Genomic DNA, 14,215 nt, shown 5'->3' with positions numbered 1-14,215 from the left:
AGATCGAGTCTGGTGTCATACTCCACACTCAGAGCAGAGTCTGTGTGAAGATTCTCTCCTCTGACTCTCCCCCAAGTTGCTTTCTTTTTCTCTCTCTCAAATAAATAAATAAATCTTAAAAAAAAAAAAAAAGAAGATGGAGAGTTCAGAGACTTTTTTAAACTAAAAAAACCCCACCTAAAATCATGTTTTTTATTTGCTAGGTGCCTTATCTTTGAATCTTCACAGTCAAGTAGATGCTAATATCATCCCCATTTTTACAGATAAGGAAACTGAGGCAAAGTGGGTTAGATAGCTTACCTAAGGTCACACAGTTGGGAAGCGGCAGAACTGGGATTCATAACCAGGCAATCTGGCTTCTGAGCCTTGCTCTTAACCACAGAGTTGTGCAACCTTTCATGTTAAAAATCCAAAAGTGGATAGATACAATTGTATGTTTCGGAAATAAGGAGCTGGGATGCAGAACTGATCAGATTTTTTAAAAAATTTATTTGACAAGTAGGCAGAGAGGCAGGCAGAGAGAGAGAGAGGAGGAAGCAGGCTCCCTGCTGAGCAGAGAGCCTAATGCGGGACTCAGTCCCAGGACCCTGAGATCATGACCTGAGCCGAAGGCAGTGGCTTAACCCACTGAGCCACCCAGGCGCCCCAGAACTGATCAGATTTAAGCGTCTAAGGATAGGGCAGGTTGGGGGGAATTAGGCTGAAATTTTTCGGTAGTACCTTTTTGTGATGGAGTAAAAGTCAGGAAAAGATTCTCCTTTTGTAGAGACAAAGTCAATGTGCCCCTAAATCCCCTCTTTGACACATGACCTCTGACCCATCTGGAGTAGAGAAAATGAGAATAGTGATGTAGAACTGGGGAGGGTCTCCAAGACCACAACTTACAAAAGGCAGGATATGGACAAGGGAGAATGCCTCAGAGAAGGAAGGTCTACAATAGGGCTGTGTGGAGGCCTTCCTCCCTTGTCACCCAACACAGGCCAACCGTAGTAATAAGTCAAGGGATAAGAAAGACTGATAAATCCCAAGTGTGAGTGAAGATAGCTTGAATACTTAGGGTTGTTATAATGATGTAGGTTACAAAGGGTCCCACACCTGAGGTTGGTGGATGCCCCCCCAAGGGTCTATAGATAGAATTTGTAGGTATGTGAACTTAGAAAAAATTATACCTTTATTTTCATTACCTCCTCAATTATGAATATTGACAACAAGCCACTGTAGTATCAGCAGGACCTTTGTCACCAATAAAAACTGCAATATTTTCATATTACATTCACATTGCTGCAGAGATCTTAAGATATCATTTATGTTCATCACTACCTTGAAATTATGATAGTTATTAGATCTATATTATTAAATAACATTATTGTGATACTTTAAAATATTTTGATAACTATATTTCAACCTAGCTGGTTTACTTTATAGTCCTATGTATTTTATGCTTTAAAAAAATATTCTGGCCAAGACCATTCAATGGGGAAAGAGCTGTCTCTTCTTCTTCTTTTTTAAAGATTTTATTTATTTATTTGACAGTGTGAGAGAGAGAGAGAGCACGAGTGAGTGCACAAGCAGGCAAAGAGGCAGGCAGAGGGAGAGAGAGAAGAAAGTTCCCTGTGGACCAGGGACCCCGATGCGGGACTCGATCCCAGGAAGCTGGGATCATGACCTAAGTAAGCCACCCAGGTATCCCAAGAGCTTTCTCTTCAATGAATGGTTCTGGGAAAATGGGATCTCCATATTGAAAGAATGAAGTCAGACCCTAACTTTATACTATATACAAAATTAACTCAAAACGGATCAAGAATCTTAATTTAAGAGCTAAACACTATAAAACTTATAGAAGAAAATCTTCATAATATTGGATTTCCCAATAGTTTCTTAAAGATGTCACCAAAATCATAGGCAACAAAACAAAAAAAATGGATGGACCGGATCTCATGAAAATTATAAACTGGTGCACCCAAAGACACCATCAACCCACAGAAAAGACAGTCCACAGAATGGAAGAAGGTATTTGCAAACCATATATCTGATAAGGGTTTAGTATCCAGGATATGTACAGAACTACTACAACTCAACAATAAAAAGACAACCTAATTTTAAAAGAGGTAAAGAGACATTTCTTTAAAGAAGATATAAAAACAACCAGTAAGCACATGAAGAGATCTCAACATATTTAGTTCTTAGGGAAATGCAAAAAAATCCAAACCAAACCAAACCCCACAAAGAGATATCACTTCATGCCTGATAGGATGGCTATAATTAAAAAAAAAGGGGGGGGGAACACAAGTTGAAGAGCAAAAACACTGGTACATTGCTAGTGAGAACGTATAGTGGTATAGCTTGTATGAAAAAGTCTGGTGGTTCTTCAAAAAATTAAACATAGAGTCACCATAATATCCAACAATTCTACTTTCAGTTATATACCTGACAGAGTTGAAGACAGGTTCTCCAACAGATACTCCTATGCCAATATTCATGGCAGCATTATTCGCAATAGCCAAAAAGTGAAAACAACCCAAGGGTGCACCAGCAGATGAATGGATATGCAAAATACGATATTTACGTACAATGGGATATCATCAGCCATAAAATGAAATGAAGTACTGATCCACGCTACAACATAGTTGAAGTGTGAAAACATCATGCTAAGTGAAATCAACCAGAGGAGAAAGACAAAAATTGCATGATTATACTTAAATAAATTGTCTAGAAGAGGCATAGGGACAGAACGGAGAGGAGAGGTTACCAGGGGTGAGGAGGAGGGGACAATGGGGAATTATTGCTTAACAGGTACAAAGTTTCTGTTTGGGGTGATGAAAAAGTTTTGAAAACAGTGGTTGCAGAACATCGTGAAATGTCATTAATGTTGCTGATTTGTACATTTAAGACTGGTTAAAATGGCTGGTTTTCTGTTATATGTATTTTACCACAATTTTTTTTAAGTAAAAAAAAAAAAATTATCCTGCAAAGATGTCTATTAGCTTTACCAGCCTGCTGCAAGGTTGATAGCACAAAAACAGGCTAAGGGCCCCTGAACTGGAGGACCCACATAGTCCCAGTGACTATCAGAGGCAGTGAGTTCTACATTGTACAGTTGTGCAAGTACTGCCTAGGGTTCGTGGGATATGAGGTTAGAAGGATCTCATTCTGCTACCACTACTTAGTTGACCATCGCTGCTTCTGTGGCTGTTTTTAGGAGACTGGTAATAGCGGCTAATCAAATGATGTATTTATTAAATATCATTCATAGATGCTGTCAGGGATATCCAAGAAATTTTTAATCAAGAGGGTGCTATAGGACAAACCATAAGCAAACCAACTGAAGAAAAATCACACAGCAGCCCAAGGGTCCTGAAGATAGGAATTCAGAGGAGGAAGACAGAAGTAGGCACTGTAGGAGTAAAGTAGGGTTTTGGTGCTGCTAGCTTGGAGGCAGCTGAATGACCCCCCACACCCACCGGCACTGGACGTGGTGTCTGAACGTGGTGATGTCGATGTCCAAGTTTCCAGAGGAAATACTCTTCCTTCTGTGTTCCTGTTGAAAGGTCTCCTCATTGTACACATCTCGCTTGACGTCATATGTGAAAGAATTTTCCCTGTATTTATAGCCAAAACCCTGGGGGTTCCTCTCTGGTTGCAACATTCCTGGTTGAATGGGAAGAGATCAAACAAAAAAACAGTTTTTAAAAAATCTAGATTCTTGGCACATTCTTACGGAAATAAAATTTCCATATAATGATATCTGGTATTTGCATAACACTTGCTGTCTTTTATTTTTTAAAGATTGATTGATTGATTTATCAGAGAGAGAGAGAGAGAGAGAGCACAAACAGGGGGATCAGTAGAGGCAGAGGGAGAAGCAGACTTCCTGCTAAGCAAGGAGCTGGATGCAGGACTCCACCCCATGACCCTGGGATCATGACCTGAGCCAAAGGCAGACACCTAACTGACTGAGCCGTCCCAACACATGCTGTCTTAATAAAAACTTTCTCTTGTATAATTTTATACTCAAAGCCACCTATAGAAAATGCAAGGTGTGTATTAGTCTCATTTTCCAAACAGGGAGACCTAAAAGTTTCAACAGCCTTGGTTGTTTAATAATTAGAGTCAGGACTAGAACCCAAATGTCTTGCTAGGAAACCTAGTTCTCTTTATGTTCAATTACATTGCTATGTTGTGGAGGAAATGATTATGAGGTAAAAGTCAGTAGAACCATCAATTTTTACCACAAACACTGAAGGTGAAGTGGTCAATATAGTATCTTCTTCCCTTTATCCCTTCCTTTTCTTCATAGCGCTTGTCAGGACCTGATTCAATATTTGTCCATTGTCTGTTTCCCTTACTAAAATATAAGCCCAAGAGGTAGGACTTTGTTCACAGCTATATCCCCAGGTGCCAGAATATTGCCGGAAAGTACCAGCTAGTGGCACCATGATGTAGCAGAAAAAACATTGCATAGGCTATCAAGAGATTCGGGTTCCAGCCCAGGCTGTTTTTCTAACTAGCTATGTGATTAGGAGCAAGTGTCTCAGAAACTGAGGGTCAGTTTCCCTTTGGTTTCATGCATAAAATAACATGGTTGGAACACGTGGTCTCTAAGACCATTGAATTTTAAAGATTTTTTTTTTTTATTCGAGAGAGAGAGCTAGAGAGAGAGAACACAAGCAGCAGGAGTGGCAGAGGGAGAGGGAAAAGGAGAAGCAGTCTCCCCGCTGAGCAAGGAACCCAGATATGGAGTTTGATTCCAGGACCCCGGGATCATGACCTGAGTCAAAGGCAGATGCTTAACTGACTGAGCCACCCAGGTGCCCTGGGTCACATTAAGTTTTAAAAATCTGTATCACTGGGGCGCCTGGGTGGCTCAGTGAGTTAAGCCGCTGCCTTCGGCTCAGGTCATGATCTCAGGGTCCTGGGATCGAGTCCCGAATCGGGCTCTCTGCTCAGCAGGGAGCCTGCTTCCATCTCTCTCTCTCTGCCTGCCTCTCCATCTACTTGTGATCTCTCTCTATCAAATAAATAAAATCTTTAAAAAAAATCTGTATCATTCTGCTCTTTTTTTTTTTTAAGATTTTATTTATTTGACAGAGATTACAGGTAGACAGAGAGGCAGGCAGAGAGAGAGAGAAGAGGAAGCAGGCTCCCTGCAGAGCAGACAGCCCAATGTGAGGCTCGATCCCAGGACCCTGGGACCACGACCCGAGCCAAAGGCAGCGGCTTAACCCACTGAGCCACCCAGGTGCCCCCTTTTCTGCTCTTTTAAGAAAATGAGAAGTAGCAGTTACTGAGGATAGCTACAGGTCTATTTCTGGGAGAAAGTATAATCATTCTTGTCTATTTTTTAAAGATTGTATTTATTTATTTATTTATTTATTTATTTATTTTAGAGAGAGATCATGCGAGAGAGTGTGGGCAGGGGGAGGGACAGAGGGAGGAGGAGAAGGAATCTCAAGCTGACTCCTCACTGATCATGAGCCTGATGCTGGGCTTGATCTCATGACCCTGATTTCATGACCTGAACAGAAATCGAGAGTCAGATGGTTAACTGAATGAGCCACCCAGGTGTCCCTCATCATGTTTTTGAAAAATAAAAAAAAGCATAAACTAAATTGCTTCCACATAAATGTGGAAAAGCATATATATCTATGTATCTATCAATAGATATATAAGATACCTGGGTAAACACACAACATTACCCAAGTAATTCTTTTATAAGTGAGGCTGAAAACAAGTTTAATGTACCAGTAGCTTTGTTTTCCTTCAGAATGATCATGTATCATCATCAGCAGCAGCAATATTTATAGAACCCTTGCTATATACCAAGCATTGCACTTGATTTTTTTCATGAGTTATTTCACATAAATTCCATGACAATCCTAATACTGCTATTATGCTCATTTTATGGGTGATAAAACCAAGTCAATTACTTTTTACATTTTGAGAAATTAACTAACTGGGCTGTAGACATAGATTGTATTTCTACCTCAAAGCACTTGTGTGTTGTATAACACCTATTAACTAAAGATCACAAATTCAATAAAGTGGGCATGTGATTGGGGAATATAGAAGAGGACGGAAGAGGTATTTTACAATGTATCACTCAAGAGAATTAGTAATATGTGTTTTCCACAGAAAAAACAGAACTGTATATTAAAACAGGTAATATTTTTCCTTTTCTTCCCCCATCCATAGGACTATTCATCCAGTCATCCTTACTTTTCCTGTGTAATCTTAAAATAAGCTTCCATTGCTGGAAGAGAGCTGTTCCTGGCAACTGAGAGAACCTAATTAACCTGCCAATTATACTGAGATTATAAAAACTGCCATCCTGGGTTGGATCCAGCGTTTCAAATCTAGCATTTTCTTTCTGAAAGTGGTACCAAGGCAGGTTTGGCATAAAGCAGGCAACATATAGACATTGAGGCACAGAGGGAACAGTGGGAGACTGATGAAGGCAGCAACAGCTCCTTGCATGGGGCAAGTGGGGCCCAGCCAGGCCAGGTCTGATCTTTCTCAAGATGAGTGGCAAGTGCAGATTTTTATCTGAAGTCTTCTAACTTTGAAATGTTGTCAATTACTTTATGCTTTTTTTTTTTTTTAAACACAGAGCATATCTAACAAATCTATCTGCAGGCCAGATTTAGCCTGTGGACCATCAGTGTGTGACCTCTGTACCAAGAGCCTTGTTATAGAAGCCACGAAATACCCTCATGCTATCCTATCACAAATTATACTTTATCCCCCAAGAATTTCTCTAACTCTCTTTCCAAGTGAAAGTATTTATATTTTCTGTTGTCATGCTCTTTGGAGGTATTGCATCCCACTAGTTCACTTACAGAAAGTAGGGTATCATTCTGTTGTCTTCAAATCTACATCATTTATATTTCAAGAGGCAGCTCCCATCTACCAGACTAAGTTTTGATTAGTCTATCTGCTTTTATTTTCAGAATTTTATAAATTTCTACCATATGTACTCTTGGCCTTCATTTGTTTCTGCTTCAGAATTCACGTGCTATTTCATCTGTGTTCAATTAATTTAGTGTTCCATTAACATTTGTTGAATGCTAGGTGTTACGGGGATTAAAAAGGACAAAGACTATAGTTCAGCAGACTAAAAATTCCAAAATATAGTGTTCAAGAGTTGAGAGGTGGGAAAGACAGGAGATATTTACATTTATTGCTGCTCTGCCATATGCCAGGTTCTTCTCACACATCATCTCAAGAGAGGTCCTCTTTTCCTCATGATGATGATACCCATTTTACTGATGAGGTTAGTGGTTTCTCAGAGTCACAAAAGGCTTAAATGCCTGAGCCAGAACCTGAACCCTGTCTTTCTGATTCTAAAATCATGCCACATCCTAATACCAGGTGATCTCCTACAGAGTGGGATTAACAATTCCAACCTAGGGGGATGAGAAAGGCCTCTTTGGGGAGAGATGAACTCTGTTCTGTCTAAACTGTGGGTAGAGAAGAGAATAAGGTATTGAAGGAAGAGAACAAGATAAAATTACAAAGATAATATAAAGCAAGTAATTTAATAATCTGAGTAAAGGAGATCCTGGGTGGCTCAGTGGGTTGAGTGTCTGACTCTTGATTTCAGCTTAGGTTATGACCTCAGAGTTGTGAGATGGAGCCCTGTCTTTGGTTCTGCGCTCAGCAGAAAGTCTGCTTGAGTTTCTCTTCTATGCCCTCTGCCCCTCCCCCTCTGCCCCTTCCCCTGCTCACAGACACGGTCTCTCCAAAATATATGAAACAAATCTTAAAATATATATATATAGATAGATATCTATCTATATATATATCTGCATGAAGTCAGTGTCAAGCCCCAAAAAGTCAGTTGAGGTCTATTCCTGGAGGGTCTTGAATATCTGGGCTGAACTTGGACTTTTTAGCTGTTTAAAGTGTTTAAAACAGCATTTTGCACAGAATTAGGACAAACAATTCTTAAATTTCTATGGAACCACAAAAGACCCCACATAGCCACAGCAATCTTAAAAATGAAAAACAAAACTGGGGGTATCACAATTCCAAACTTCAAGTTATATTACAAAGCAACAGTAATTAAAACAATATGGTACTGGCATAAAAGTAGACACATAGATAAATGGAATAGAATAGAAAGCCCAGAAATAAACCCACAATTATATGGTCAATCAATCTTTGACAAAGGAGGAATGAATACACAGTGTGGAAAAGACAGTCTTTTCAACAAATGGTGTTGGGAAAACTGGACAGCAACATGCAAAAGAATGAAATTGGATCCCTTTCTTACACCATACATAAAAATAAACTCAAAATGCAATAAAGACCTAAGTGTGAAACTTAAAACCATAAAAATCCTTGAAGAGAGCACAGGCAGTAATTTCTCTGACATTGGCCATAGCAACATTTTTTCTAGATATGTCTCCTAAGGCAATGCAAATACAAGAAAAAATAAATTATTTGAACTCCATCAAAATAAAAAATTTCTGGGGGCGACTGGGTGGCTCACTGGGTTAAAGCCTCTGCCTTCGGCTCAGGTCATGATCCCGGGGTCCTGGAATCGAGCCCCACATCGGGCTCTCTGCTCAGCAGGGAGCTGCTTCCCTTCTCTCTCTGCCTGTCTCTCTGCCTACTTGTGATCTCTGTCTGTCAAATAAATTAATAAAATCTTTAAAAAATAAAAATAAAAAATTTCTGGACAGTGAAGGAAACAATCAACAAAACTAAAAGACAACTTACAGAATGGGAGAAGGCATTTGCCAATGACATATCTAATAAAGGGTTAGTGTCCAAAATCTATAAAGAACAGATACAACTCAATACCCAATTAAAGCTAAGAACTAATAATAACTAATATTAATTATTAGTTACTTATTATTATTATTAGTTATTATTGATAACTAATCCAATTAAAAATAAGCAGAAAACTCTAACAGACATCTCTCTAAAGAAAACATCTAGATGACCAACAGACACACGAAAAGATGCTCCACATCACCCATCATCAGGGAAATGCAAACCAAACCTTACACCTGTCACCTTACACCTGTCAGAGTGGCTACAGTTAAAAACACAAGAAACAAGTATTGGGAAGAATGTGGATAAAAAGGAACCTTCTTGCACTGTTGGTGGGCATGCAAACTGGTATAGCTGCTGTGGAAACAATATGGATGTTTCTCAGAAAATGAAAAATAGAACTATTCTACAATCTAGTAATTGCACTATCGGGTATTTATCCCCAAAATACAACACTAATCCAAAGGGATACATGTACCCCTATGTTTACTGCAGCATTATTTACAATAGCCAAACTGTGGAAGCAGCCCAAGTGCCCACTGCTAGATGAATGGGTAAAGAAGATGTGGTATATATTATACAATGGAATATTATTCAGCCATAAAAAGAATGAAATCTTGCCATTTGCAACAATATAGATGGAGCTAGAGAGTATGATGGTAAGGGAAGTAAGTCAGAGAAAGACAAACACCATATGATCTCTCTCTTAGGCGGAATTTTACAAAACAAATGAGCAAAGGAAGGGAGACAGACAGACAGACAGACAATTAAGGAAACTCTTAACTATAGAGAATAAGAGGATGGTTACTAGAGGAGGGGTGGGGGGAATGGCTGAAAGAGGGGATGGGGATCAAAGGCTATACTTACCATGATGGAAAGAAAAAAGTGCTTGAGCAGGACTAGTCATAGGCACAAGGAGGTTTTTTGGGAGGATGAGTGCTGTCAGTGGTATGGCCTAGAGGTATACTGTTCAATATGCTAGCCACTGGCTACCTGTGGCTATTTAAATGTAATTAAAATAAACCAAAATGAAAAAATCAGTCCCTCAGTTGCATTAGCTGTAAGTGCTCAACAACCATATGTGGCAGAGGCTACCCTACTGAACAGTGCAAGTATGAAATGTTTGCATCATCACAGAAAGTTCTATTGGACAGGAGAGACTGAGGCAAGAAGTCCAAGTGGAGATGATGAGTATTACTGTAGTTTAGGGCAAAAGGAATCAAGTCATAACTCGGGGGAGGGACCACAGTGAGGGATAGCTAGCAGGGGCTGCAGGAAAGCTTTCTTTCAGGGTTTGTCACATGACTGGTGAAAGGTAGTGAGGTAAAATGCACGATTTCCTTATTGGTTTTTGCGTTGTTGTCTGGAGTGTGTCATCTCTGGAGTTTGTCCAGCTTCATTATATCTTTGTGGATTTCCTAGAAACCCTAGTGCTTCATTTACATGTCCTAGCAGGACACTTGTGACAAAGTATGATGACAAGAAGCTCCTATTTACAAGAAGCAGATGTAGTTTGATGTGGAGCAGGTTGCACACTTCAGAAAAAAGTTACCAAACCACACTGATGGAATAATGTACCTGTCGGCTGAGACACAGTGCAAGGTGGGGGAAGAATCTCTGTTACTGACTCCTGAAGGCATCAGTGTGATGGGCCTCTGTCCACAGTGTGATCAACAACATGCTGAGCTCTACCCATAATCTTGAAGGTTAAAGTGTCCACTTAAGAAACAATTTCAGGGGGATCCTGGCTGACACAATCAGTTAAGTCTCCCAACTCTTGGTTTGCCGTGTGCTGGGCATGGAGAGATTCTCTCTCTGCCCCTACCTACCCCTTGCTTGTGCACTCTCTCTTACAAAAGGAAAAGGAAAAGGAAGAGAAAAACAATTCCCTGATGCTTCCTGACATCAAACAAAATATTTAGGTGGGATGACCACAGGTCCAGAGTTTTTAAGATTTCATTTTCTTATTCTACAAATGTCATTCCGGGCATCATGCTTCCCTAGTAATTAACAAATTATTTTAATCTATGTAGTCCACGCTGAGGGCCCACACTAATAGCATCGGCATCATCTGGGGACATGTTAGAATTGCAAATTCTCAGGCCCTACCTAGCAAGACTTAATTAAATTATCAGAACTCTGAGGATGGGCCAGCAGCTGGTTTAAGAAAAAGCTCCAGGTGATTCGGATACACAGTCAAGTGTGAGGGACCATTGTAAAAGCAGTCAATTATCTTTCCTTGGTCAGTCTTTCTGTGCTAACTTTGGGAGCACTGTTAAAAACAGGGACTTTTGACCTAGTCCCTGCATCCCCCATACTACTCCTGTCTAACATTGATTCATTTACATGATGTGTTGAAAGTATTTTAAAAAGCCAAGCATAAAAAAATTTAAATGCAACCCAATTTTCTGACTATTGGCCTGATAGATATGAAATCCTGAACCTTACTTTAGTTGCAAGTATCTTTTGCCCCATAGCGTCATCTTTCCTATACCCTCTATAATCATGCTAAGGTAAAATTCACTTCCGAAATTTCAAATAAGCATTTGTAGTTCCATCAAACACAACAGCCCTTTGCCCATTACTACCTCATTTTTATAGGGAATGTATTTGGAATACAGCAAAGGCACGAGTGAGGTGCATCGTTTTTAATATCCTCCAGGCACACTGTCCGGTGGCTGGGGATCAATCATAAGCCGACAGCCCTCAAGGAACTGACCACCGGACACATGAACAACTACCTTAAATGCGACTTGATGAGACTATTACCAGTGGGGTGTGTTGGAGAGAAACTCATGGTCGGGGTGCGGATGTTGGATAAGGCTTCAAACGGGGACACTGATTCATTAACAAGAGTTAAAGGAAAGGGGCCATAGCAGATGGGAGTGGGGGCTCAGTCCGAAGGAATAAATGAACAGAGCAGTGAGGTCTGAAAGCAGAAGGCGCTCCTGGGCACAGACGGTGAGGTGGTAGGGAGAGGCCTCCGGCTGCAGACAGACGCAAGAGTCTGCAAGGATTCGGTTGCAAATCATCCGCATTGCCTCTAGTCCTTGCCTTTCACAAGTAGAAATGATGCCTCCGAGAGATAAGCTCTCGAGGACCACCGTCATTCATTCATTTCGCAAATATTGACTGAACGCCCGCGACGGGGCCTGACCCGGCTAGTGACGGACGCAGCCCCCGCCCGGGGACTTAGAAGGGTAACGAGGACCTGGTGCCCCGCACCCGGACGCCCGCATCCTGCTCAAACCTGCGGCCCTCGGCCCCTTGTAGCTCCGGGCCGCGGATCCACCTGGTTCCCGGAGCGTGGCGCGAGTGCTGGCGCTGGGGTCGGACGCTGCTCGGACCCGGCTGGCGGCGCTGTAGACGCGGACGCCGGCCGTTCCCGAGCCGTTGCGGCCGAGCTCGCGGGCGTTCTGGCGGGCGTGGTACCGGAGAATGGGCAGTTGCAGTAGGGAGCCGGGAGAAGAGGGTTGGGAGGGGGTACCTGGGCTGGGGAAGCCCCTTCACCTGTGCCATCCAGGCCTCCACTTGCTTTGGGGTTTGACTGCTCTTGTCTGGGGGGCTTCTAGATACCAGGCCTTGTGCCCTGCACTTCACTTACAGTCATTCACTTAAGTCACCCTACGACGTCGTCAGGTCAGAAGACGAAGGAGGAAACTGGAGGCTAGAAGGTCATTCGGGTTTCCAACCTTAGCTCTCTGCCCACAAGCTTGACTCCTCCCACTGAAGGACGCTCTTCTGCCCAGGTCTCTTGCTGCGCTCCCCTCTAGAGCCCCGCCCTTTAACCTTCTGAAGTTGATTCAGCTCCTGTCACTGTCTCTAACTATGCCCTGTAGTCCTGCTTGGCCCAGAGCGGTTTTACACCTGCTCGATTACTGTATTAGTGTCTAACGTGTTCACTTTACTTAGTCCTTACTTTTTGTAGATTGTCACCCCCATAAGGCAGGGATTTTTATTTCTAACTGCTGTATTAGTGCATAAACAATGTGCATATAATAATAGGTCAATAAATTGTAAATCTCATGTAAGCAGCAACTGCCTCTGTTTTTGAATCGACTTGAATTAGAAGTGCCTGGCACCCAGTAGGTATTCAGTACATAATTGTTGAATGAGTGACTGAATGTACTGCTTACTTCATCTTTGCCCTTTCAGTCACTCACCTCACTATCCCAATTTTTTGGAGAATTTTATGAATTCCTTAGGATTCCTGCTGCCGAGTTTCCTCCCTTCTATCAATGCACTCATTACCTTGATCCCCCACTCCTACCTGCTATATCACAGTTATATTTCTTGCTCTTACTTCCTCCTTCAACCTTCATTACTTCTTGGAAAGCTCTCTAACCCGCATTTTGGAACATTTTCAAGCCGGGTGTCTTCATAGGCAAGAGAATCCAGGCTAAGCCACACTGAATCCCCCAAAGAAAAGCTTTCCATGAATCATCCATGATTCTGGTTTTTGTTTTTCCTCAAGGAGAACTGAGGATCCTGCACTACCTCCTAAACTGAGATCATGGTCATTATTCATAATTAGTCCAATAAATATTTATGGTGTACCAGTTGTGTTCCAGGCACTGTGCAAGATGCTGGGACAAGATAGGCAAAATCAGAGCACTCCAAGGGATGCGTAACACCAAAGAGAATAATCATGGTAAGTGCTGAAAAGTGTCCTGGCTTGAACCCAGTTCTTTCTTTCTTTTTTTTTCTAAGATTTTTAAAATATATTTGAGAGAGAGAAAGTGAGAGCATGAGCGAGGAGAAGGTCAGAGGGAGAAGCAGACTCCCCATGGAGCTGGGAGCCCAATGCCGGACTCGATCCCGGTACTCCAGGATCATGACCTGAGCTGAAGGCAAGTCGTCCAACCAACTGAGCCACCCAGGCGCCCTTAACCCAGTTATTTCTAAGAGAGATTGTGACAAGCTTAAAAGTGGGGGTAGGTATGGGGTTATAATATCTTGCCCAATCACACTTATTTTGTTCAGCTTTATAAATGACCCTATTAAGTGGGAATGTAAGGCAGGAATTATTTTTGCAGGAATTATTTTTCCCAGAACTAGAACGAAGGTCTAAGAAAGGTCAATCGACTTGCCTGATGTGACACTGCCAAAAGACCACTCTCTGCCTTGCTCTCCTTTTTTTTTTTTTTTTTTTTTAAGATTTTATTTGACAGATAGAGATCACAAGTAGGCAGAGAGGCAGGCAGAGAGAAGGTGGGGGGAGCAGGCTCCCTGTCGAGCAGGGAGCCCGATGTAGGGCTCGATCCCAGGACTCTGGGATCATGACCTGAGCCAAAGGCAGAGGCTTTAACCCACTGAGCCACCCGGCTGCTTCTTAATCTGAAAGGCATGAATCAAATGCTTAAAATCGTCTTCACTGGAAGCTTCAGAGCAGAAATCAGTTTCAAACCCTCTGAGTAATGTTTCAAAACCCCTTTCA

At 41.7% G+C, this 14,215-nt stretch overlaps 1 protein-coding gene across 1 annotated transcript in view; it reads right to left on the bottom strand.

Moving 5' to 3' along the window:
• SLC26A8 (solute carrier family 26 member 8) overlaps positions 1-13,129 on the bottom strand; it is a 78,894-nt gene extending 65,765 nt beyond the window's left edge. The window contains exons 1-3 of the mRNA XM_044244457.1: positions 13,124-13,129; positions 12,029-12,346; positions 3,462-3,648 (exon numbers count right to left, since the gene is read on the bottom strand). Of these exons, the coding sequence (XP_044100392.1) occupies positions 3,462-3,648; positions 12,029-12,346; positions 13,124-13,129 (511 nt within the window). The remainder of the gene's footprint in view (positions 1-3,461; positions 3,649-12,028; positions 12,347-13,123) is intronic.
• Positions 13,130-14,215: the final 1,086 nt, after the last annotated feature.

Source organism: Neovison vison, chromosome 1 (assembly GCF_020171115.1).
Source record: "Neovison vison isolate M4711 chromosome 1, ASM_NN_V1, whole genome shotgun sequence".
NCBI classification, from domain to species: domain Eukaryota; kingdom Metazoa; phylum Chordata; class Mammalia; order Carnivora; family Mustelidae; genus Neogale; species Neogale vison.
The sequence above is the reverse complement of the archived record's forward strand: the minus strand, read 5'-3'. Positions and strand labels throughout refer to the sequence as shown.